General features: G+C 43.2%; 1 protein-coding gene across 2 annotated transcripts in view; it reads right to left on the bottom strand.

Annotated features, from left to right (window-relative positions):
• The window catches only part of FLT1 (fms related receptor tyrosine kinase 1), a 200,122-nt gene that overhangs the window by 97,966 nt on the left and 79,621 nt on the right, over window positions 1–22,535 (bottom strand). For both annotated transcript variants that reach the window (XM_061133717.1, XM_061133718.1), the window contains exon 11: window positions 6,558–6,672. In XM_061133717.1, coding sequence (XP_060989700.1) covers window positions 6,558–6,672 — 115 coding nt within the window. The remainder of the gene's footprint in view (window positions 1–6,557; window positions 6,673–22,535) is intronic.

Genomic DNA, 22,535 nt, shown 5'->3' with positions numbered 1-22,535 from the left:
GAATGAGCCTCAACAGAACCTTGTTTAGAGTCTCAGATGTATTGCTGTTCCATAAATAAGTGAACACCTCATTGCTGTTTGGCTGGAACCTTTGAAATTATGAACAGCGATTACCTGAATCTGAAAGTTGCATTTGGGTTTCTATTAAAATTACTCTGATTTCTCTGAACTCAGGCCAGCTGAGAACCTGGGGTTCATGGCAAGGGCACGTCAGTTCATGTGCACACCCGCCCTATTTAAGGCCTGGGCAGGAACCTGGGGATAGCTGTGGCCATTTTACAAGACTCCCAGTAGCTCAGAACTTCTGAATAACCAGAGCATAAAACTGAGGTCCACAGAAGGGAAATGAATGAATTCAGGTCACACTAGGTACCTGGAGATAAGTTGAGTCTCTCACTTTGCCTGAATGACCTCTTCCAAAACAGACTCCTCACCCACAGTCAAGCCTGCCCCAGAACTCTCCTCTCCCAAGTGCCTATGAAAATTGATTTAGAAAATGACATCGATGGAGTTTACATTATTTCTTTGTTTCTGGGTAGCTTTATGTAGCCCTTGCCGTGTGCCAGATAGTGTGGGAGGCATTTACCTTATTTAACCCTCCCTATAGCCCAAGGACTTGGGTGTATCACCTGATCTACAGAAGAGGCAACTGAGCTTACAGAGGTTAAGCGATTTGCTCAAATTATGCCCAGGTTTGTCGGACTCCAGTGCCTAAGCTCTTAATCTACACAAAACTGCTTCCTGCCCTAAAACTCTTTAAATTTCACAGCACAGACCTGGTGGTAGAGTTCTGTCTACTCTTTGAATTGGGTTTCCCCTGGAAAATACCTCCTTTAATGAGCAGTTATGGGTCCCTACAAGCTCAATACTACTTGGTATAGAAATACTAGTTTCTTTTAGCATTTTATACAAGTTGCAAGCTATTTTTCCAATGGATAAAGTGTTATATGGTTTGAAAATATGATTGATAATGGACAAATTATAAGAAAATTTTACTTATTTAAAAATATTTACTTATTTGTTTATTTAAAAATATTACTTACTGGGTCTGAGCTGCAGCACATGGGACCTTAGTTACAAAGGATCTAGTTTCCCTGACCAGGGATCAAACCTGGGCCCCCTGTATTGGAGCCTGGCGCCTTAGCCACTGGACCACCAGGGAAGTCCTTAGAAGAAAATTTTAAAATAAGACACAACTTATGTCATGGGAGTAACTTTATTAAAAATTATCTGATTTCTAGAGGACCTATTTTTCTAGGGTATATTTTTAATTTATACATTAGCAAATATCAACTTTGTAGTTGAAAAGAGGAAGTATTTCAAACTCAAGAATTTGAGTCATAGCATCTATTTGAAAAGATCATATTTCATAAGGTACACCAAAAGAAGTTCTCAAGGCTGTCTGCTTGCCTTTGTTCTAGAATTAGTTTCCATTTGTCACAGCTTTTTGAGTTCTGAGCCCACACTTTGCCTCTATTTGCTCTTGGAGGACCACAGGATTAAGATATTAGAAACGTGCTCTTAAAGTCCATTCTCTGGATTCTTCTGTGTGACCCAGGAACACTGCTGAAGACTGTCGTCAGGCTCTGTCAGTTTGGAATTTATTCATACTCCTTCCTTCCTTCCCTTCCACCAAGCATTAGTGATTCACTACTTCAATGCGTTTGAACCTCACGGAACAGAATGGATAGGACGATGTGTAATTCAGTCTAATTTCCAGCACTTGCTTTAAAAAAAAAAAAACTATATATGGAACAGTGATTTTAATCTTGGGATGTTTCAAATACAGTTTCCTTTGAAGTGTTTCAGAGAGAAATAAAAGCAGATATGTAAAGGTCAGGGAAGAATCTAAAATTATCCTAGGGTGGCACATCTGAGCCAATTGATGGGAAAATAGAACGTGAGAATTAGACAAAACTGGAGAGTGTGTAGGGGGCGGAGCCCACACTGTGATTCCGAGATGAAGCGTTCAGGCTTCCGTCATGGACGTGTCTCCTACGGCACACACATTTCTCAATGAAATCTCAAAATGATTTCAATGGAAATGTTGCTAAGATATTAAATTGTCACAATCCTCCAGCCCCACAGAATCAACGCTGTAAAACGCATTTCCTGTCTGTTTTTTCCCAACACCAGGTTCCTTCTACTTCCTGCTCCAACTCTACAAACCAACAGTCTGGCAACTCTGGGGAAACAATACCAAAGCTCCTCGTGTGCCATTAGCAACTCCAATTGATGACTCACTTTTCATAAATCTGGGCCAAAACCTGGCCATAAGGAAACTGAATTTTATTGTCTTGTGCACCCTTCCTTGGGTTAAACAAAACAAAAAACACAACAGAAAGGGGAAAAAAGCAAGTCCTTGAAATCCGGCAGGTGCTCGAATAGGACCTCATTCACCGATGGCTGAAGCGGGGTACTGGACTTGCTGACTACAGGACTGTGGGGAAAAGTATTGGTGTGTTCTAAGCTGGGACTTTCATTTGCTTTCTTAACATGTACAGAAAAGAAAGGCAGTTTTAATTGGAAAGACTATGCAGAGAATTCTGAGACAGCAAAACGTCCATCTGTCATCTGAAAGGTTGATGTTTTTCACAGACACACAAGGATACATCAATAGACGCTAAGAGCCAAATTAGGAAATTCTTCTAAAGGTAAGATGTAAAATTAATGACTCCCTTAAAATCTAATGTGTTATTGTTACTAACAGGATGTGTGTGGGTTGTGTGTGTGTGTGTGTGTGTGTGTACTTTGTTAAGAAGGAGTATAAAAGTCTTTTTCAATGCAAACTATTTTAACAAATAGTCTTCCTTTGGGCTTCCCAGGTGGTGCTAGTGGTAAAGAACCCACCTGACAATGTAGGAGACGTAAGAGATGCGGGTTCGATCCTTGGGTCGGGAAGATCCCCTAGAGGAGGACATGGCAACCCACTCCAGTATTCTTGCCTGGAGAATCCCATGAACAGAGGAGCCTGGTGGGCTACAGTCCATGGGTCACAGAGTTGGACACGACTGAGCAACTTGGCAGCAGCAGCAGTCTTCATTTGTTGTTGTTGTTTAGTTGCTGAGTCAGGTTCGGCCTGACTCAGGGATCGAACCAGGGTCTCCTGCAATGGCAGGCGGGTTCCTTACCGCTGAGCCACCTGAGAAGCCCAATAGTCTTAATTGCATATGTTCAGTATCTGGGGGATTGCATTAGGGCACATTTGACAATCACTTTGATAATGGGCAAATGAGGTAGGTCAGATGTTAGGAGCTCCATTTTTTTCTGGAGGGGAGAACTCAGGTTCAGAGAGGTGAACTGATTTGCAGTTGGTTCTATATAATAGAAAGAGTGGAGCTTAACCATGAATCCTGCCCCCAGGTTGGATGACTCCAGAGCCAACTGTGCTGGGTGGTCTCTATTTAAAGCCTCGGTATAATTACACTGCCTTGGACTGCAAGGAGATCAAACCAGTCAATCCTAAAGGAAATCAATCCTGAATATTCACTGGAAGGACTGATGCTGAAGCGGAAACTCCAATACTTTGACCACCTGATGTGAAGAGCTGACTCACTGGAAAAGACCCTGATGAAAGATTGAAGGCAGGAGGAGAAGGGGACGACAGAAGATGAGATGGTTGGATGGCATCACCGACTTGATGGACATGAGTTTGAGCAAGCTATGGGAGCTGGTGATGGACAGAGAAGCCTGGCGTGCTGCAGTCCATGGGGCCCCAAAGAGTCGGACACGACTGTGCGACTGAACTGAACTGATAACTACAGAATTATAAGACAGTGCATTTGTTTAGAGCACACATGGAAGACATCAGGGAAGACTATCTCACCCAGATTTTGCTCATCCACCTCCATCCTTTTTCACAGGCGTTCTGTATGGAAGCAGGTGGATACTTCATGGTTTCAGCCTAATCAGAAACCTGACCTAGCGTTTTCATTTTCTGTTTTCTATCATATATATTTTGTGGACAGAATACCAAAACCAGACTAGAAGTTCCTTTGAAATTAAGATCATAATTCATGCTTAACATCCAGTGGTTCACAGTACAAGCACCTGATAGGGTCAAGAAAAGGCAAAATGATTCAACACCGTCAATGGCATCTTGGAATTTTCTAGTACTTTGTGACAACTAACTTGCTTTCCATTCCGAGGCAATTTCCTGTTTAAAAAAAGTAGTGTCACTTGAGTTAAACTTTCCAGTTTACAGAATTTCCTCTTTTCTAAGTATTTCATTAAATGGCTCTGTCATCAATCTCTACACATCATGGAATGTTTTAAACTACAGTTCATTTGTATTCAAGAAAAAGACATGTAAACCACCTACAGCTACTGCAGTGGTTAGAAAAACTCTTCCTGAGTCCTTGACAAGTGATTGCAGATGTTATTGTGCAAGCCATCGGCATCTTAACAAATTTATGTATTGGTTTAATTGTCAGAGCCCTGGGTCTTGGCAAAGGAAGACTCTGGTTTGAGTTTCTCATAAGCTACTATTATGCTGTGACTTTGAGTTAATCATCTTATCACCTCAGTTTTTCTTATCTTTAAAATGGAGATAACCACTTGGGCCTGCCAAAGAGTGATGTTGACATAAGCGTATGTCAAAAAGTTTTCCATAATGAAGAATTCAGATGTTATTTGTTGTTTTGAAGTCCTGCAGGGACAATGATGCCATCTACTTTGTTGCTTTGAAATGCAAAGAATATAGCTGAACAGACGTGAGCAGATGACATCTGTGTTAACAGACTACTCTGAATCAACATATGCATGTAGTAGATATTTCAGCAAAAGGTGATTTGATATGTTTTCTTTTCTTTGTAAAGCATCACTACCTCTGTGCCTGAGAATAGTGGATTTTTAAGTGTATTGTTCACTAATTCAGGAGAAAAAAGTCACCAGGCTTGAGATGCACTGAGATTTGCCTAGTTCATGAGATGTCAGCTAGTTCTGAGGCTAACGGAGTTTAGAAGAGTGAAGAACGCATGTGCAAGAGCAGAAAAGATGCTTTATAGGCCCTGACTGGGTTAGAGAAACTTCTTTTTTAATTGAGGTATGTTGACAAAATACTAGTTCCATGTGTATGACATAATAATTCAATATTTGTATATATTGCAAAATCATCACTACATTAAGTCTAGTTAACATCTATCAAATGCACAGGTAAAAAGTTGTTTTTCTTGAGCTGAGAAATTTTGAGATGTATTCTCTTAGCAACTTTTAAGTCTGCAGTTCAGTAGTATTAACTATTGTCACAGTGCCGTCTGTACGTGATATCCCAGTGGCTATTTATTTATTTTACAAATTGGTGGCTGCCAGAGGCAGGAGGTAGGGTGTGGGCAAACGGATAAAAGGAATCAAAAGGTACACAATTCCAATTTATGAGCTTTTTTTGGTTTATTTGTTCACATGTAAGTGAGATTATATGGTATTTGTCTTTCTCTTACTTACTTCATCTAGCATATGCCCTTAAAGTCTGTCCATGTTGTCACAAATGGCAAGATTTCATTCTTTTTTATGACCAAATAATAGTCCGCTGTGCATGTGCACTGCGTCATCTTTATCCACCTATCTGGCGATGGACATTTATGTTGTTTCTCTGTCTTACTATAAATAATGCTGTAGTGAACATGTGGCTACACATATCTTTTGAGTTAGTGTTTTTGTCTTCTTTAGACAAGTACCCAGAACTGGAATTGCTAGATCGTAGGGTAGTTATATTTTTAATTTTTTAAGGAACCCCAATACTGCTTTCCATAGTGGCTGTACCAATTATATTCCTACCAGCAGTGCATAAGGGGTTCTGAACAGCCTCACCAACATTTTTTATTTCTTGTCTTTTTATTCTATGTGTGATTTTATTTATTTTATTGGCGCATAATTGCTTTACAGTGTCATATATTTCTAGTCTTTTGACAACAGCCTTTCTGACAGGTGTGAGGTGATAGATATCTCACAGTGGTTTTGACTTGCATTTCTTAGGTCAGGGAATCTGATTCACTGTGGGTTTGTCTCTCCCAACTGAGGCTTTGCCAGTGCAGAAACGGAGAGGAAAAACAAGATATTTTGTGAAAGGGAAACACTCCATCTTAGCCTAAAGTTTGGTACTAGCTTTTGCTTACTGACATCCCACTTCAATTATGTCAGAGACTCTCCATCTTAGTTAAGCTAGCATCTCTCAGGGAACTTTTGTGCATCCTGGGCTCCATGCTGAAGATTCACATGGAATAGTAATTTGTGGAGCAGTATGATATACTACTATGTAAACTAAATAGTGTAATAATAGACTATTATGTAGCCAGGGTCCAGAACCATGGATGGGGGCCAGTCTCATGTTCAAGAGGCATCACGACAAGGACTTGTTCCTTTGGAACTGGTGGTCAGTTGGGGGGAAAGAGCAGTTTGAGTCACCTCAGTGCATCTCTCCATGAAGACATATGGCCTTTCTTCTCTCAGAATTTTTGTGTGAGCATTTGTATTCCTTCTGATTCTAATAAACCCATAACTACGAGATGAGTGTGTGCTTTTAGAATAAATATCCCCACGCTTATTCTGATAAACAGTACCTTATTCTTTCCTTCTATCATTGCCACACGCTGAGTGATGCTCTCAATTCTGTTTCCTACAGTGCTGTCAGGATCCAGGATAAAGGCCTCTTCATTAGTGGAGCAGAAATCATACCTGTTTTTAAAAAAAGGAAGTCATCACTGTATTGCTTTGCAGCATGGTCCAGCCCATGGTGGCTGGTGATGTGAAAACCATTAAGTCCTCAGATAATAAAATCACACATTTTCTTATTTTCCTTAGATTCCACCGCCCATCCCCACCAGTATCCATTCTCAAAATAGCAGACAGATTTTGCCCGATCTCCAAAAAAAAAGAAAAAAAAAAAAAAGACCATCAATGTGTTTTCATACATACTTCTGGTTCTAAATGTTAAATACTAAATAAAAATGCATAAGTTCAACAATCTAATATCTAGGTTTTAATTAGTTCTTAGTGGAGGAAACATGCAAACACAGGAGAAAAAAGTTATGTTAATGAATGGAAACCTTAAGGAAATAACAGCATTTCACATCTATAAAAGGCTGGCATTTAATGAGAATATTCCGTTATACAGCTAATTTTTTCCAGGGCTAATTAAGTGTATATGGAAACACATATCATGGAGCAGTTATTAATTTCAGTCTATTTCTTTTCAAGTTCGGGAGTATCATGGCAAGTTCTTTAACCTCTCAGGCCTCAAGTGTTTAATTATAAAATACATGTGTTAAAGATTTTTAAGATCTTTTTCGCTTCTAAAAGTGCATGAAACCTCTCTTAATACTTAAACTAGCTGGTGGAGTGTGTGCTCAATCTCTCAGTAGGGTCCAACTCTTTGCAACCCCATGGACTGTAGCCCACCAGGCTCCTTGTCCATGGGATTCTCTAGGAAAGAATATTGGAATGAGTTGCCATTTCCTTCTCCAGGGGATCTTCCCAACCCAGGGATGGAACACACATCTTGAGTCTTCTGCATTGGCAGGCGGATTCTTTACCACTAGTGCCACCTGGGAAGCCCAGCTAATAGAGCACCAGGTAGTTTGATGAGATTCCAACCTTCACCTGAAAGTAAGCATGTTCTTTCAAACACCTTATTATCAGTAGGCTTCTATCAGTTTACTACCCAAATCATCAGTGTAAATATCTACTAATTATTTATTATGTTTCTTTGTCTCTATTTCATTATCTCTGTGATGTCGCTTCTACTAATTTAAGGTTTTGTTTGTTTTTCTTTCTCTAGTTGCTTTAAGAGTAAGGTTAGGTTGTTTATTTGTGATTTTTCTTGTTTTCCTGAGGTAAGATTGTATTGCTATAAACTCCCCTCTTAGAACTGCTTTTGCTCCATCCCACTGGTTTTGGACCATTGTGTTTTCGTTGTCACTTGGATCATTTAGTATGTTTCATGTATTGTATGTTCTCCATGAATAAAAAAATCCAAATAACCAAAAAAGACACTTATGTCCACTCTGACCCAGGCGGTGCAGTAGCATTTCAACCTGCCTATCCCCAAGCCAACACCCACAGAGTCACTGCCAGACCAGACCCCTGAGCACTTTGGGTTTTAGTGGGATCGTCATTGCTTCAAAAGCTTCAACAGCTGTACTGCAGAAAGCCCAGGTTTCCAGAACTGACAACCAAGGCCACCCAAAGTCCACTCTCTACCTGCCTTTCCGACCTTACCCCTGCAGACGCCCTCCTCCCGGGCAAACCGTGGTTTGGTTCAGCTTCTTCAAAGAACACCTGAGTCCTCCACCTGCCCTGACTTCCCCTAGCTCTGTGACCATTTTCTCCTTAGAAAAATAAGAAAACAATGATATCTGCCCCATTAATCTCATGGGATCACACAAACGTTAAATGACTTAGTTTACTTGGGGAGGTTTTGTCAATGAAAGCCACCTAGAAAACCTGGGAACTAATCTTCCTGTCTCGGGGTGTACACACCTGACTCCTTCATCTTCACTCACCACTTACCAAGGCCTTGACACCCCCTCACCACCCACAACCCGGTCTCCTCCAAGCGGCTGTGTCTGATCCCCGTGGGTGCTCACGATCAGAACCCCGTGTGAGCCTGAGACTGGACCCCCTTACCTTGTGTGGTGACTTCTATCTGCATGTCCTGCCCAGGACCCAGCACCGCACTGCCCCGTCTGACGAGTGCAGGTGCTAAGTGGACACTGCAAGTGATCTGCTTTCTACCACTTATGACAAAATGATCACCATCTCCTTTAAAGTAGCCTTTTGAGACTTAAATGTGGATGTACTGGGGACATGATGCAAATATACAAAGAGCTATTTTCTGTGCCTCAAAATAAATAAATAAATAAATAATCCGTAGGCTCCTGAGGTGTGTGATTCTCTGCCACCCTGGGGAGCTTAGGAGCCGAGTGTGGGTAGGAGCTGGCCTGAGTGCCTGCAGCCCCCGCCCCACTGTGGCGGCTTCCTGGTGGCCTTATGAATTGACACTGTTCATTTCTGCATCCCTCTCCTCAATGCAGTCTTTCCTCCTATCTCCCAGCCTAATGAGGGAGGCAAGGAAGTGGTTATTGTTATGATTACTTGCACTGTGAACTTTCCAGGGAAACATGTCATATTCCTTCCTTCTGGCTTTGAATCTGTGGTGAGCAGACAGCTGGCTGGGCTCTCATCTGTACATGGATTGGGCAGATTCAGGAGATTCTCAAACCAGGTGGGAGTGTAAAGCCCTATTTCCAGAAACAATGAGTGGTTGGTTTTAAGTCGTTGCTGCCCTTGGCTACTTATGTGAGAAGAAAGAGGATGAAATTAGTGAGAGAAAAGGTGAGAGAGACGGGATTGTGATGAAAAAGTTCTGTAATTATTCCTCTCTGATGCTGTAGCTGAGAAAGGACTAGTATGTGAAACTGGTGTGTCTTCCGGGGTGGTCTCCCCTCCTGGGGGGCGTGCTGCCCCTTAATGTCCTCTCCCCACCCCCTCCACCCCCAGAAGCATTCATCACTTTCAGTGCTTTGGGCAGCTACAAGGGACATGGACCACCCCCATGTGATTGCCCTGTCTCCAGAGTTACACCAGGGCCACGCATGTAACTAGCACCCCACAAGCCTCTGCAAACATATGGCATGAGGCACTGATGCGTGGCTTGTAGTAAGAGTTTTTGTTGGTTTTAAGTGTTTATTATCCCTAAACATACAGATGAGTAGAGCCATAGTGTCAATATAACCCTCCATACACCCATCACCCACACTTAATAATTATTCAAATTTGCCACAGTTGTTTCATTTGTCCCCTTCTTTCTTTTTTTTTTCAAGAAAAACATTTATTATTCTTATGTTTTGACTTCTTCTGTAGATTCATTTGGATTATTTTCTTTTTTTTCCCCTTTCCTCCCCCCTGTGTTGTAGTTGTAGATTTCATTGGCACTATGATATCTATTTAAGTTCTTGAGCTTTTTTTCTTTTTTCTTTTTTTCTCAGTCACATTTTTTATTGTTATTATAAACGTCTGCCTCTACATTGGGCTTTTGCAGTTCTGGGGAGTGTTCCTATTCTTTTCCTTTTTTCTTTCTTCTTCCGTTTTTTTTTTTTCTCTCTTTTTTTTTTTAATTTATTTTTATTATTATTATTATTTTTTTTCCAGTGGGTTTTGTCATACATTGATATGAATCAGCCATGGATTTACATGTATTCCCAATCCCGATCCCCCCTCCCACCTCCCTCTCCACCCGATTCCTCTGGGTCTTCCCAGTGCACTTGTCTCATGCATCCCACCTGGGCTGGTGATCTGTTTCACCATAGATAGTATACATGCTGTTCTTTTGAAATATCCCACCCTCACATTCTCCCACAAAGTTCAAAAGTCTGTTCTGTATTTCTGTGTCTCTTTTTCTGTTTTGCATATAGGGTTATCGTTATCACCTTTCTAAATTCCATATACATGTGTCAGTATGCTGTAATGTTCTTTATCTTTCTGGCTTACTTCACTCTGTATAATGGGCTCCAGCTTTTTCCTTTTGAGAGAGATTGTAAAGTGAATCCCAGACAGCATGTCATGTGAGCCCCATACATTTTAGTGCCCTTCTAAAAAATTATGCACCTTTCCCAATACAACAACAACGCTATGATCCTATCTAATAGAATTAGCCATAATTCCATGGTGTTGTTTGTACCAGGCCCAAAGATCAGATTTCTCCAAATGTTTTTCAAATGACTGTTTTTATAGTTAGAGTATAAGGTTTAAAATAAAAAAGAATTCATAAGAACTGACGATTCCTTAAGGAAGTTCTGCGATGTTAAATAATGTTTTATTTTGGAGTATAGCTGATTAACAATAGCTTCAGGTGGACAGGGAAGGGACTCAGTCATACCCATTCTCCCTTAAACTCCTCTCCCATCCAGCCTCCCACATTACATTGAGCAGAGTTCCACGTGCTATACAGTAGGTCCCTGCTGCTTTCCATTTTAAATATAGCTGCGTACATGCCCATCCAAAACTCCCTAATTGTCCCTTCCCTCATCCTTCCCCCAGCAATCTTAAGTTTGTTCTCTGAGTCTGTGACTCTGTATCTGTTTCATAAATACATTCATTGGTATCATTTCTGTGATTTTTGACTAACTGTTCCTTATTATCCGGTAAAATAAGTGAACATTTTAACTTATTGACTAATGGAGGAAACTGGACCAAAGAAAATTAAGTACTTTCTCCTTTACTTGAAATATGTTAATGATAAAGTTTCAAAGCCATATATCATTTTGCCCTATTTTTTATAACATGTTTACCTTGAACTACTGTTTGCTCTCAGATCTTTCACACACACAGGGTACATATATGGGTTTATATAATATGGGTGTGTGTGTAACATGGATGTGGGGGGTTGTCATATGTATGCCTGTATTGGACATGTGTGTATGTGCTTGACATCGTGACACTGAAGAGCTGAAGTTCTCTTGCATCTGAGAGAGAAGACTATAATTTCATTCTTTTCTCCTCAAAGAAGTAAAAAAGATAAAGGAGGCCTTAGAGGTCTTAATTTCATACTCTCCATTGTTGGGAAACGCAAAGAAATGCATTAGAGTAAAGCAAGAAGAGGCATTTCCCCGAGGGAAGCACAGTCGGCAGCAGGGGCTCACTGGGGCTGCCAGGCTCCTCCCCACCCACCCACCCTCCCTCCACCCCTCTAGGACAGCGCCCGCCCGTCAGCACAAGCCCTGGCATGGAAATGACAGGCTAGACTTGCTGCAAGGTCCTCCAGATGAAAAAAGGGCATATTCTGTGGGCTATTTTTCCATACTGGGGGCTGTGATTTTTTTTCCTCTTTGTCACTGGAACCTTAAAAATAGAATGTCTTTCTGAGGCTGACTGTGTAACACAGCACTTGAAACGACAGGTCGGGGGAGGGGGAGGTCTGCCTGAGCCTTAAGAATACATCAAGCTCTTAAGGAAGTAGATTGTGCCATGTTTGAAGATGCAAAGATAATCGCTGTGCTGGGAACCGTCTTGAGGGGGGAGGAAGCCGAACAACAAGAGGAAAGCGGCGTTCGCTCCTGATTTCGCACAGGAAGCCCTCCGCACCTCCTGCCAAAGGGAGATAAGAAAGCTCCCAGGCACATTCTGGACAAGGCCACCGTTATCAGCTCCAGCTCCACGCTGTCCTCCCTGAGCCCCAAGCCCCCTGTCCCTTTCCTAATGAGCTTCAGGACTCCGACCTCTATTTGCATACAGCAGGCCAAGTACAATAGCGTGGAGGTATTTATAACCATCCACAGGAAAAAAAAAATTTCCGGGGTAAGAGTGTACTCCATGTCGATTGCCCTGGAGCTGAAACAAATTAGTTTTGCACTAGAGATTGATGTAAATAAATTAAAAGAAAGCAGCCAATTATGGATCCAACACATGCAGCAGGGACCTTCCATGGGGCACGTCCGTCTCTTTGCCTCCCAAGGAGGAGAGATCCGTAGGGCTCTCTGGTCTGGTCCGTGTGACCAGGCGGCTTTGCTCAGCACAGAGTAGGGAAACACCACCTACACAGACGCAGATGACCTTACTGACCTACATGCTCTGGGCTTGTTCCTGTGGTGCCGACAGATTCTCCCTGCACACTCAGAAGCATTTGGCTCCTTTGTGACCAAAGACAGAAGCCACCTTTCTCACAGAGAAAGGCAAAGCAAATGCTGGGATCCAACCTGCAATACTGGCAATTTTGACTGCTGGTCCCTACAGGCACACTATAGGCTGTTATAATTACCATAGATGCTATATGCAGTATCACAGTGTACTCTAATAAGGATTATATTTTCTACATGCTAAGTAATTTCTACTGGGCTAAGCGATTCATATACACTATTGCATTGATCTCCAAAACATCCTGAAAAGTAGGAACTCTTATCCCCCCATTGAATGGATGAGGAAATTGAGCATTAAGGAGGTTAAGTAAATTACCCACTAAATTATCTACTAAAGAGCTAGTAGGACTTCCCAGGTGGCACTAGTGGTAAAGAACCAGCCTGCCAATGCAGGAGACATAAGATTCAGGTTCTATCCCTGGGCTGGGAAGATCCCCTGGAGAAGGGCATGGCAACCCACTCCAGTATTCTTGCCTAGAGAATCCCATGGACAGAGGAGCCTGGTGGGTAGAGTCCATAGGGTTGCAAAGAGTCAGACACAACTGAAGCAACTTAGCATGCATGCACAAAGATCTAGTAAGTGGCAGAGGCGGACTTTGTAATTGGTTCTGTCTTACTCCAGAATCAGCGCATTTAACCTGTGTGCCACATGTAGCATGTCCATGTTCTACCATCATCTAAAAAGAAACTGTTATACTTTGGTGTTTCTTTGTATCCCAGGAGGAAAGACTTCTCAAATAATCACTACACATACACCATTACTGTGTTGGGGACTGAATGTCTTTTTTTTTTTTTAAGCCCTTTTGGCATTAATAACCCAGTTAATTGCTTTTCTCAAGATCTGACAAACAGCTCTCATGATACACAACTCAAATGTACTGCATGTCCACCATGCACATGGTCTACAATGACAGTCTACATTCCATTAGGCATCCCACGATTTCTGACCTCGGTCTGTTCACCTTTACAGATCCATCACAGGAAACAGTGCAGCGCGTGCACCTGCTTATGTGGACCTGTGCTTTCCCTAAGGTGCTGGCTTTGAGCAGTCCTGATTGTCAGACTTTCTGCGGTCCTCCTGCCTTTCTTTCCCCTCCCCCGCCCCCACCCCAAATGCAGAGCTGGCTCTTTCTCTAAAGGATGGGTTGTTGTATCTGGTGGAATCAGAAGGCAAAGATAAGCTTTAGCCCACTGAGGGCTAGTGTCTGTGTTTTCTCTAGAGTGGCTCTCGTGGCAGAAAATGCAGACTCTCTGAAGAACCAGGTGAGATGGTTCAGCCCTTCATTCAGCCTTTTGAGAAACTGCTCGTTTTAGTGCCATTATGTGCCTCTAACGGTACCTAAGACTCCTATAGTTACCTCAACAGTCTCATTCTGTAAATGATTTCTAGCAAACTTAATCACCACCCCAATACTAGAAGGTCTACTCTATAGCCTGAATCTTTCTTAAGATAGTTGGTTTTTGTTGTTGTCTTTTTAGGATCCCCTTTCACTCTGTGACAAATGACATTAAGCTGACCCTTCTTTCAAAAATCTCTGTTCTGCTAAGTTGGGCTCTTGGTTGGGCTGAAGGGAACCAGTTTCTAGTGGGCTGCTCTTATTGTACCAGGCCTGAGGCAGCCCCTGAACACATTTAAGCTGAACTAACTCTAGTGGTCACCAGTGAAGTGGGTGTTACGATCTCCACTTCACGATTCCCTTTACCAATAAATGAGAGAACTGAGACTCGGGAAAATCCAGTGTCTTGCTCAGATTCATAGATAAAGTGGCAGACAAATCTGGAGTTAGAACCCAGATATTCCTAACTCTTTCCACCACACCAGAACTCAGTCCATCCCAGGAGATGAATTCTGCTCCCAAGGGAATCTGCCCCCCACCCCCAGCCAAATTTTACCACCATGCTTCAGAGTCATGTTAGGAAACTCTGGGGGTCCTCTGAGGCCAACTGATACAAAGTCAGACACCCGGAGAAGCGAAATCTTAGCTTTCAGAAGGGAGACATAGCCCCGAGTCCTTTGGTGAGGGGATGGGGAAGGAGCAGAGGAATAGTTTATAATTACAGTTTTTAGTTGGTTAGGTTTCATCATTAAGATGCTAAAATTATAGGAAAGCTTGGCCTTCTGCTGGCTGATGAAGTTCATCATTAGAAAAAATCTTGCAGCAAAAGAAAGAACCCACTTTAATGGCAATCCTTTTTTTCCCCTTGGTAACTTAAAACTGTTGTCTGCATGAGTCCTAAACACGTTCTGGGATGAAGCTGGTCTTTTATTAGGAATGTCAGTACACTTATAGCAGGCAACTGGTTTAGAAGGGACCTCTGGGGTGGGATGGGGGATACACGGTGGTGAGCCGAGCACCCCAATATCCAGTGGCTGCCTATTTGAGCCTGAGCCATGCCTAGGAAGATGGTATATATTAATGTACAGTGAAAGCACCTTTAATTTTGCGGTGAAAAGGGCTCTAAAAGTTCTGCAAAGTCCCGAGATGCAAGCTAATCTCCCTCCCCTTTATTCTCTTCCGGGTGATGGAAGCTGAGGGCTTCTTGTGCAAAGTCTGCGTCTTTGTTTGGGGTCTGACCACCTGTGCTCACTGTGATTAGAATCTGTTTGTGAAGAACAGCGAACTATTTCAAGTAAGGAAACAAAGGAGGAAGGCAGTAGTAAAGAGCAAATCGAGGCTGTAAAATGTCTTTTTAAGAAGTGGAAAGGGGAAGAAAGGAAAAAAAAAGGACCACCTGGATCCCTGCCAAAGGACAGGACCAGGGGCGGCTCCCCATCGCCACCGCCCTCCTGCAGAAGCGCCTCGTGTAAACTTCCCCGCGCTATGGCGGCGTCGTGTCAAACAGTGGCGCGCGTGTGTCTGAGCCATCAGATTAACAGAATCTGCAAACACTATCTTTTCCCCTTCTCTCACATTCTCTTAAAACAAATAAAACAATACAGAGGAGAGGATGCCGGCAGAAGGCGGGCGGCGGAGAGCGGGCAGGAGTGTTTAGACAGAACGGTTCCTGCTCCTTCTGCTCCAGGAAAAGGGCCTGGGCCTCCGCGCTGGTCACAGGGTCAGGCTGGGGGGATTCTGGGATGGGGGCGGGCATCGTGGGGGGGCGCCTTTCTGACACAGCCTGAGGACCTCATGCCGCCTTGGAGCCCATAGTGAAAACTACTTGTCTGAACGGCATGGGGAGGGGAATGGAGAAGGCTTTTCGGGGAGTGGAGGCTGGGGTCAGCGCCCAGGACGATGGCGGGGGGCGTCCAGGGGGCTGGCCGGCTCTGCTGAGATAAGAGCTTTTCCGTGAGCATCTTGGCCCGCGGCACTTCCTGCTCTCGAGGCCCCACGGTCCATTCACACTGGGAGCAAGGCCTGTCCTCCCAGCCCCTGCCTTCCTTCCTCCTCTCGCCCCCGCTCGCCTCCACCGAGGGCCCCCAGGACCGCCCCACCCCCGCCCCCGACTCTGACTCTCTCTCTCTTTTAGGAAATAGAGGCTGGGGCATCCTGACGACAGCCCTACACCAGGGTGACCGTGGGGCTGGGAGGGGGTCACCTCCTTGGCTACATCCCGATAGGAGCCTTAGAGAAGCCATCGTTTTCTTCATTCACTTTTCTTTCTAGTGAAAGGCTGGTCAGCGGAGGAAGGGTGATTAGATAAATTTTATTTAAAAAGTCTTTAGGGAAATGTTCGGGGTGGTAAAGAACTTGCCTGCTAATGCAGAAGACATAAGAGATGGAGGTTCGATCCCTGGGTTGGGAAGATCCCTTGGAGAAGGAAATGGCACTCCACTCCAGTATTTGTGCCTGGAGAATCCCATGGACAGAGGAGCCTGGCAAGTTATAGTCCATGGGGCTGCAAAGAGTCAGACATGACTGAAGCGACTTAGGAGCAGCAGCGGCAACAGCAGGAGTGACTACAAATAACCTCCTTTACTTCCAGAAGATTCAAGGAGTCTTAAGGTATTGACTCCAGTTGCTCAGGGAAGCATATGTCAAGCTATGGCTATGTACTGTTTGCATAGGAGAGCTGATTACTATACCGCAGTCAACATGGAGATGTCCAGGTGGCCTTCAGGGCTGGATGGCGGGGAATCACATTAAGCAGAAATTCTAGACCAAGTCAGACCTGAGTCTGGATCATGGTGTTGCAACTTTCTGGTCATGGGAGGTAGGATGACGAGGTGGGGAGAATCACGTCATAGGAAATGGATCAGAGGCCTTGGCTGGTCTTTCTAATTCCTCGAATACTTCTGAAATCACTGGGTCATGTCAGCCCAAGGAATTACTCTTAATAAATTCGGCCTTGGTGTCATGCCACCAGTCACCATGGAAGATGTGGTAATAACCAGCCCTGTGACACTCACTGTCTGGAGTGGAAATGTGGTTGAGGAATTCGTTGCCTACAGCCCACAGAGGAGGAGAGGAGAAATCACTTTTCTCGGATCTCAGTTCCCTGAAAAATTGTATTTCTCTTGTTTTGCCTTTATCTCATGGGCCCCTTCTTCTTGCAAATGTCTATTTCATGTCTCTCTTTGACAACTAGCAAGTAAAGCATGTGGGCCATATCTCTGTCCTACCCCATCTTCATCCAGATTTGCTAAATAATGAATTGTACTTTTCACGAACCACCTCAAATTCTTTGGGCACGGATGTGTTCTTAACTCAGTATCACCCTCATGTCTGCTGATGCAAAAGGACCTTCTCTGAATTATTTCCTTTCTGTTTTTTAATCCCTGTAAGAAAACTAGTAAGACATGGTAACATCGGGTTGCTTCCTTTGTTGGCGATGTTAAGATGGGGTGGAAAATGGTAAAATCTTCAGATTATTCAGGAAGTTAGAGGAGTTGTCCAGGTTGGTCATAGCTTTTCTTCCAAGGAGTAAGTGTTTTGTGTCTTTTAATTTCATGGCTGCAGTCACCATCTGCAGTGATTTTGGATGCAGTGATTTTCACTTGCTCCTTGGAAGAAAAGCTATGACCAAACTAGAGAGCATATTAAAAAGCAGAGACATTACTTTGCTGACAAAGGTCTGTCTAGTCAAAGCTATGGTTTTTCCAGTAGTCATGTATGGATGTGAGAGTTGGACTATAAAGAAAGCTGAGTGCTGAAGAATTGATGCTTTTGAACTGTGGTGATGGAGACGACTCTTGAGAGTCCCTTGGACTGCAAGATCAACCCAGTCCATCCTAAAGAAAATTAGTCCTGAATATTCATTGGAAGGACTGATGCTGAAGCTGAAACTCCAATACTTTGGCCACCTGATGCGAAGAACTGACTCATTAGCAAAGACCCTCATGCTGGGAAAGATTGAAGTTAGGAAGAGAAGGGGGCAAGAGAGAATGAGATGGTTGGATGGACATGAGTTTGAGCAAGCTACAGGAGTTGGTGATGGACAAGGAAGCTTGGCATGCTGCAGTCCATGGGGTCACAGAGTCAGACACGACTGAGCAACCGAACTGACTAGAGGAGTTGTAATATTCTAGACCTGGCTGCACTGGTGAGTTCTGCCTCAGTTCTTCAAACCCTCACTGCCCCACATCCTGTCCAGCCTACCATGGCACGTGGGCTCTGGACATTTTCTGGCTTGTGTTCATTTGTCTTCTGACACTTTTCCATGCATTTGACTTTTCAATAACCATATTCTTAATAACAGAAGGAACTAAATCTTGTACTTCTTTCGGAGGACATGATTCCACTTCTTAAATGAATTATGTGTAAACAAATTAATTTTTATTTGAATCAAATGGTGCTAGCAGTTATTAGCTGCTGGTTAGTTATTTTCTATTAGCCTAGAAGGTGCTTCTGCACATGTCCGCATCATTGTTTGCATAGAAACTCTCTAATACTATTTACTTGTCAGATGTGGATCCCAATATGATGAGCCCCATCCTGGGTCATTAATGCTCCTCCTTGGGAGTGGAGAGCCCTGATGGTGGTAACACGGTGCTGGGTTGAGGGGGATGTGTGAGGTCACTGGAGGGTCAGCAGTGCCCCTTTCTCAACATGTCTGAGGTGAGTGATGGATGGCTGGGTTGACACCCATGTGAGGCTGAGTCCATGTCTAGTCTGCTATTATGATTGGCTCTTCTTGTTGGGCCATCACTCAGTGAGAGACACTGTGTTCTTCTGCTGGTCCCCAGGTAGCTGGGCTAAGCCCTGAGGTTATGATGAGGAGTAAGACCTAGTCCCTGCTCTTAAGGAGCCCTCAGTCTGGTCAGATAATCACCGCAAACATGAACGACCTGTCTGCTGTGTACAGGCATTGCACCGAGCATCTTATAAATTAAATTTCTTTGCAGTAAATCACCATGGTTAGAAGACCTGTCCAAAGATGCAAGCATGTTTTGTGGGGGAACATGAACCCAATGTTAGGGACTGTTGTGTCAGACTGTCAGCGTTCGCTGGACCCTTGTGTGTATCTGATGCTAGAGAGGGAAGTTGCTTTGCAGTGGGCGGCCCCAGAGCAACCAAAAACAACTGTAAGCAAACAGATTTGAGCTAAGTATCTGGGCTAAGTACTATTGGACTGTGCAAGCATGCTAAATCACTTCAGTCATGTCCAACTCTTTGAGACCCTATGGACCATAGCCTGCCTGGCTCCTCTGTCCATGGGATTCTCCAGGCAAGAATACTGGAGTGGGTTGTCCAGGGGATCTTCCCAACCCAGGGATCAAACCCGTGTCGCTTACGTCTCCTTCATCGGCAGGTGGGTTCTTTATCACTAGTGCCACCTGGGAAGCCCCACTACTGGGCAGGATGCAATACCATGTTGTAGTGAAAATAAGAATAACGGGAATTACAAATATTTTCTAATTTTCCTTGTTATGGCTTCTTAGATACACTCATCATTTAAAAGTGGACAGTTCATTTCCAAATACATGGGGTTTTTAAAGTATCTTTGATATTAACTTCTCATTTAAATGCTTTCTTTTCTGCAATCACCCTCAGTGGTTTCTCAGTCTTTTAATTTTATCAAGGCTTTCAAATGGCTAAGTCAAAGAATCTCTCTTGGTAAATGTCACATTGCACTTGAAAATATGTGGGTTACTTTCAAATATCTTTTGCTAGTGATTTCTACCAATTCCACTAATAAGAGAACAGACTCTGTATGATTTCAATACCTTTAGACCATGAAATTTTTGCACCTTGCTTTATGTCTCTGAATATGTGCCAGTGTCTCCTGTTTTTGACCTATGGAAACTTGAATAGAACGTGTATCCTGCTGTTGTGTGAAAACTGTATAAATCTTAATTATGTTGAATTGGTTCACAGTGCTTTTCAGGTCTACTGTGTCCTTCTACTTTTCTATTATAATAATTTTTGAGAGTTTGATATTGAAACTACAATTAAAAATCTTAATTTATCTACTTAAAAAATAATCATAATGTATAGTGGAACTGTATTTAACTTCGTTCTGTATTTTCCAAGTCTCCTGTCAGTGTGCTACCATACTTTCATAACCTAAAAAAGAATAAACAGGAATAATAAGCAGACAGAAATTTGAGACTTGGGTCTAGTCCTGGGCTTACCATCATCTAGCCATGAGGGGAAGAATAATTATCTTTGAGCTTCAGTTTCTCATCTGTAAGACAAGCTCTCTTTAATCTCTAAAATATCTTAAGTTCTTAAAAAATTTTTTGAAGTATAGTTGATTTACAGTGTGTTAGTTTTTGCTGGACAGCAAAGTGAATCAGCTATACATATCCACATATCCACTCTTTTTTAGTCTTTTCCATATAGGTCATCAGAGTATTGAGCAGAGTTCCCTATGCTATACAGAAGGTCCTTATTTTCTATTTTATATACATTAGTGTTTACAAGTCAGTCTCAATCTCCCAATTTATCCCTCCTCTGTCCTTTCCCCACTGGTAACCGTAAGTTTCTTTTCTACATCTGTGACTCTATTTCTGTTTTGTAAATAAGTTCACTTATACCATTTTTTTAAGAGTCCACAATATCATATGATATTTAGAATGTCTTAAAGTCTAAGTGAAAGAATCACTCAAAGTGACTAGATCCAGGCACGTTGAGGCTGAGGTCCATAGCCTCCATGTTGCCTTTCATCAGCTGTAAACCCTTATGCTTTCTCCCTCATCTCCTTTTATCAATCTTCCATGAGCTTTGTGAGGCCTGCTGAGAGTTGCGTGTTTGCTGAATCCTGACCCAGAAAATTAATCCTGAACCATGAATGGAAGGGAATGGGACTTCTCTGTAGGAGCTCAAACACGCCTGCGTGGTGGGAAAGTCACAGAGACGGCAGCACTATTCAGGGAACGTGCCAGTTCACTGTTTGATTCACTGGTTGCCCTCCTGAGGTTGGTCCTATATAGGCTCGCTTGTCCCTGTGGGGTCTCTACCCCCTCAAAGGGTCTACTCCCTCTGCAGGTTTGGGGCCCGAACCAGCTTCATTCACATCATCCCTGGTTCCCAAAGAGGCTGTGAGATTGGAGTCAGATTCCCCCAACAGCTGCTAAGTTCTTTCTTCTTTCCTCCCCCAACCCCAGGTCAGCTTTAACTCAACCAGTGGACTCTGAGATCGCTGGTGACAAGAGTAAACCCAAAAAGTGAGGCCACTGTTCTCCCAAACCTGTCCCCTCGAGGACTTCTGTTCCTTCCTCTAGGAACCCACAGCGATCTACCTTGCGAGGTCCCGTGGCTCACCAACAAACAGTAACCATCTGAAATGCCAACCTACTTAGCCTCTTCTATCCCAGATCCGAAAACACCTGAGAGAGAAAATTCTGAGCTTCAGTTTCCTTATGGGGAAATTGTGGCCATCGTGTGGAATTGTTGCACAGATTAGGGGCAATGCATGGAATGGAATGTGCACAACTTTGGCCCTAGAAAGGATCATTGGTTCAATCTTTAACAGCTACCATCATGAAGTAGTCAGCTGCATTCAAGCTGACAACACATCCCATGAGGCTTCTAGAGAAGGTATGAAGAAGTGAATATTGAAGCCCATTAGAAAGTACCACCTCGACCCCAGTATAAATCGATCACACGCTTCCTTCTAGTCCAGTCCACCAGGTTCTGCTTTTTCACCTAAAAGGTCAGTGAAGTTTATTAGGTTGGCCAAAAGGTTCATTTCACTTTTTCCATAATATCTTATGGAAAGATATATTGGCCAACCCAACACATGAAAACTGCAGACCAAGGTCCATGTTTCAAGAAACAGTCTCTCCAGCCCATGGATACATAACTAAGATGTGCCTTTCCAAGGAAAGGTGCATGTTTTACAAGGGATTTGTTTACATATTATCTCGGGATCTTGTGTCAGGATAGGAGTTTCCAGATTCGGTCATGAAAATGCCTATTCAATTAAAAAAAAAAAACCTGTGAACATGGGCCAAAGACAGTTGGGGAGGTTCTGCCAATGTTCTGGAGGAATCTCCCCAAACTGTGGGTTGCTACCTTCTGGTTTTCCTACTCTGGGGAAGCTAACATTGAACTTTGCTCAAAAGATCCCTCTAAAAATCACCCAGCAAGACTTTCTGTGACTCAGCCTTTTGGTTCAATTTAAACACACAATGGAACGTTTGATAGGAATTACAGGAGACAGTTAATTCATTAGCAGCAATTATTCATCGGACTCCCTGTATTCCTAGGAAGAGTGGGGAATGAGGAAAATCTCACAAAGTGTAGGAAAGTGGCAAAAAGGCATTGGCAAACGAGCTCACTCTGTTCTGAGATCTCTGCATGAAATATTAATAAGGGTTGTTGTTGGAAGACTCACAAGGGGGGCGAGCACTTCCTTATCCCATCATTATATAACAGAAGGCAAGACGTTTCCCAGGTGAGCAGCCACTTTTGGCTTATGATGAAAGCTTCTTGGGGGTGGCCAGATTCACGCTGCTGTTGTTAAAGCTCAAAGTCCTGTTCAGGTGGGCTTGGGTGAAGTGGTCATCTTTTAAGTCCC

The sequence above is a fragment of the Dama dama genome, chromosome 30 (assembly GCF_033118175.1).
Source record: "Dama dama isolate Ldn47 chromosome 30, ASM3311817v1, whole genome shotgun sequence".
In the NCBI taxonomy this organism is placed as follows: Eukaryota; Metazoa; Chordata; class Mammalia; order Artiodactyla; family Cervidae; genus Dama; species Dama dama.
This window is presented reverse-complemented; position numbering and strand designations above follow the sequence as displayed.